At 38.8% G+C, this 2,976-nt stretch overlaps 1 protein-coding gene across 2 annotated transcripts; it reads left to right on the top strand.

Annotated features, from left to right (window-relative positions):
* Window positions 1–376: 376 nt before the first annotated feature.
* LOC122070685 (nuclear transport factor 2-like) lies at window positions 377–2,611 on the top strand. 2 transcript variants are annotated; one of them, XM_042634885.1, is made up of 8 exons: window positions 377–467; window positions 689–765; window positions 851–988; window positions 1,137–1,425; window positions 1,507–1,724; window positions 2,036–2,213; window positions 2,293–2,414; window positions 2,501–2,611. In XM_042634885.1, exons 2-8 carry the CDS (start codon window positions 718–720, stop codon window positions 2,570–2,572), a joined length of 1,065 nt encoding a protein of 354 aa, XP_042490819.1. In that variant the 5' UTR covers window positions 377–467; window positions 689–717; the 3' UTR covers window positions 2,573–2,611. The 2 variants fall into 2 exon arrangements, with proteins under 2 accessions (XP_042490819.1, XP_042490821.1); XM_042634887.1 differs by lacking the exon at window positions 377–467 and adding an exon at window positions 490–582.
* The last annotated feature ends 365 nt before the right edge of the window (window positions 2,612–2,976 follow it).

Below are 2,976 nucleotides of genomic sequence, written 5' to 3'. Positions count from 1 at the left end.
CATTATTTTACCAAGAAAAAAGAAATTACAAATTATTAATTTTTTCCTTTATTAATTATAAACATAATAAATAAAACAAGTCAGTGAAGATGGCACTTTCAGACTCTATCACAAAAGATGAACATCTTAAAGCCCCCACCATGATTCAAAAAATCTATGAATCGGGCTGAATCGGCCTATTCACCACAAAATCAATTAATGGTCGATTTTGAATTGAAATATTCGAATCTAATTCCCCTTGAATCGGTCAATGATCGACTCTAGGGTTCTCAGAAACCGATTCTGGACGATTCCGTGTCAATCTGTATCAGAATCGGCATAGACCGATTCCATCACCGGTTCCTGTTTTTAAAACCCTGCCTCCCACACTCCTGGTTCCTCCCGTCACCCCTCGCCTGTCAGATACCTACGCGGCAACGTAAGGAGAAACCCTAGAAAGCGCGAAGGAGACGATACATAAACGGCAGGTGCGGCCTCTTTATCTGTTCTTTGATCCATATATCAGCTAACATAGATTTCAAATCTTTGAAAAGAAAAGCTTCTGTTTTTTGGTTTGTTATAAAAATCTTCTCCTACTATCAGGTTACTGATCGAGTTTTCGTATTTATTAGTTTTGGGATTAGGATTTCTGATTCTCTTTCTTATTCTTTGTCTGACATTAATGATAAACAATAATTGGGTTTATCAGGGTATTGTTCTTCCAAATCCCGAGCATTAATGGCGTCTCCGCAGCAACCTACCGCTGGATCTCCGACTGCCCAAGTGGTCTGTTTAAATGCTTAAAACATCTCTACTTGATTCTCTCCATCTTTTTGTTCTGAAGTTTCGTTTTTTTACTTTTCATCTCCAGGTCGGGAATGCTTTCGTTCACCAATACTACCATATCCTTCATCAATCACCGGAGCTCGTGTATCGATTTTACCAGGAAAGTAGTAAGCTCAGCCGCCCTGAGCCTGACGGAACCATGAGTTCGATCACGACCATGCAAGTGAGTGCTTTTTCCTGTGAGATTAGAGTAACGACTTAAAGACTGTATAAACTAGGCTATTTAATGAACTGTTTTTACTTCTTGGGTTTTAATGTTTGATAGTCGATCCATACATTGATTTGTCATTTGGGTATGTTTCTCTTGACAGGCTATCAACGAGAAGATACTCTCTCTCGATTATAGTGATTGCGTCGCAGAAATTAAGACAGTAGAGGCCCAGGAATCATACGAGGGTGGAGTCATTGTCCTCGTGACAGGGTATCTCACAGGGAAGGATGGTGTGAGGCGTAATTTCACACAGTCCTTTTTCCTTGCTCCTCAAGACAAAGGCTACTTTGTTTTGAATGACTTATTTAGATATGTTGAGGAGGTTGAACATCACGATGGGAACCAGAGTTTGGCCAACGGTGTAGCCACTCATCCAACTCCGGATCAGGGTATTTTTTAATTTGATTCTTGTGTGTTATATTATATGTTATTTTTTGTTCTGTGTGATTAGAATTCTTGGTTGCCTGCAGATCCTGCTCCCACACAGTGGGTTGCTGAGCAAACAATCACATTGCCGGATGAAGTTAACAGTGAGAGGGTGAATAATTCCACTGATAATGAGGATGGTTCCATTGTGGAAGAGGAAGCACCTGCATCCGAGGTTGTTGATGAGATTCCAAACAAGGTGGTAGAGTCTAACATTGCTGCTGTCCAAGAAGAAGTGCCCAAGAAATCGTATGCTTCGATTGTAAGTCATATATTCAAGTAAAGCACAGCCTTTTTTGCATCTTATCTTTTTACAAGTCCCAGCAACACTCCCTTATGTTGATGTGTGGTTGTATATGTGTGATATTTGTGCCGTGACATGCATATGATTGCTCTTGTTCACAGTATCATGGAGTACTGTCTAACTTTATACATGTGTGTATAATTAACTGATTTTGTAGTGGTGGAATCATTGTGCTTGTAAGGGCTTGTGCCTCACAAATGATGTAAGTTTGGTCTTTCGCAACATATTGATGGACTGAAGGATTGTTGAAATGATTGATTTTATCGCAGGTGAAGGTTATGAAAGAGAGTGGAGGGCCTGTATCAGTAACTACATCTTCTCCTGCAAGGCCAGCTCCTTCAAATCAGGAGCGGTTGGTGGCACCTCCTCCGCCTCCAGCCCTAGCAGCTGAAATTCCAGTTTGCAGTTTAAATGCAGTTGAAGTTGGCAATAATCAAGAGGGTGAATGTATGATATTATGTTACCATCCTGATCTTGTTTATCCATGTAGAAGACTTTTTCACTAACCTTGTCACCCTTGTTGCAGCTGATGGTCGCTCAATTTACATCAAGAACCTGCCAATGAATGCTACAGCTGCACACCTTGAGGAAGAATTCAAGAAGTTTGGTCCTATCAAAAGTGGTGGTGTTCAAGTTAGAAGCAATAAGGTTTTCTTAACTTCAATCAACTGCTTGCTTGGCTGTCTTTATCCTTTTAGAGCTTATTATTAACTGTTTAGTGTCCTTATTTGCAGCAACAGGGGTTCTGTTTTGGATTTGTGGAGTTTGAGGTGACAACTGCTGTGCAAAGTGCAATAGAGGTATAAGGCATCACCTTTCTAATGAGTGACATTTTCTGATTCGCTTAATATTATGTCACTCGATGGTAACTTAATGCATAAATTGGATTCTATTGAAAATAGTTTCTCGTTCTGTTTTTTTTTTTCCCATGATAAGTGTTCTTGACCCTTAGTCATTATTCAGTATCAATTATTTGTTCAGTTCATGTCCTTTCTTCTGTTAACAAACTGTCTTTTATTGGCTTCTAACACCTGTCTCTTTGGTGTGTTTCAATATTTTGAATCAGGAATATTATTTTGTTTCAACTTGTTTTATAGAAAATAATGTTAAAGTGTCCATTTGGTGTTTTCTTTCCATATATTATGTTAATTACTGCATTTTTTTTTGTCTTCATTTGTTAGAATAAAGGATTTTATTTCAATTGGAAAGA

This window comes from Macadamia integrifolia, unplaced genomic scaffold, assembly GCF_013358625.1.
Source record: "Macadamia integrifolia cultivar HAES 741 unplaced genomic scaffold, SCU_Mint_v3 scaffold972, whole genome shotgun sequence".
Taxonomy (NCBI): Eukaryota; Viridiplantae; Streptophyta; class Magnoliopsida; order Proteales; family Proteaceae; genus Macadamia; species Macadamia integrifolia.
The sequence above is the reverse complement of the archived record's forward strand: the minus strand, read 5'-3'. Positions and strand labels throughout refer to the sequence as shown.

What these genes read in the sequence shown, in the direction of transcription:
- LOC122070685 (XM_042634885.1), top strand. Translation starts at nt 718, where the DNA reads ATGGCGTCTCCGCAGCAACCTACCGCTGGATCTCCGACTGCCCAAGTG. An exon ending in TCATCCAACTCCGGATCAGG is followed by an intron (nt 1,426 to 1,506) that starts GTATTTTTTAAT and finishes GGTTGCCTGCAG; the next exon opens with ATCCTGCTCCCACACAGTGG. An exon ending in TTCAAGTTAGAAGCAATAAG is followed by an intron (nt 2,415 to 2,500) that starts GTTTTCTTAACT and finishes CCTTATTTGCAG; the next exon opens with CAACAGGGGTTCTGTTTTGG.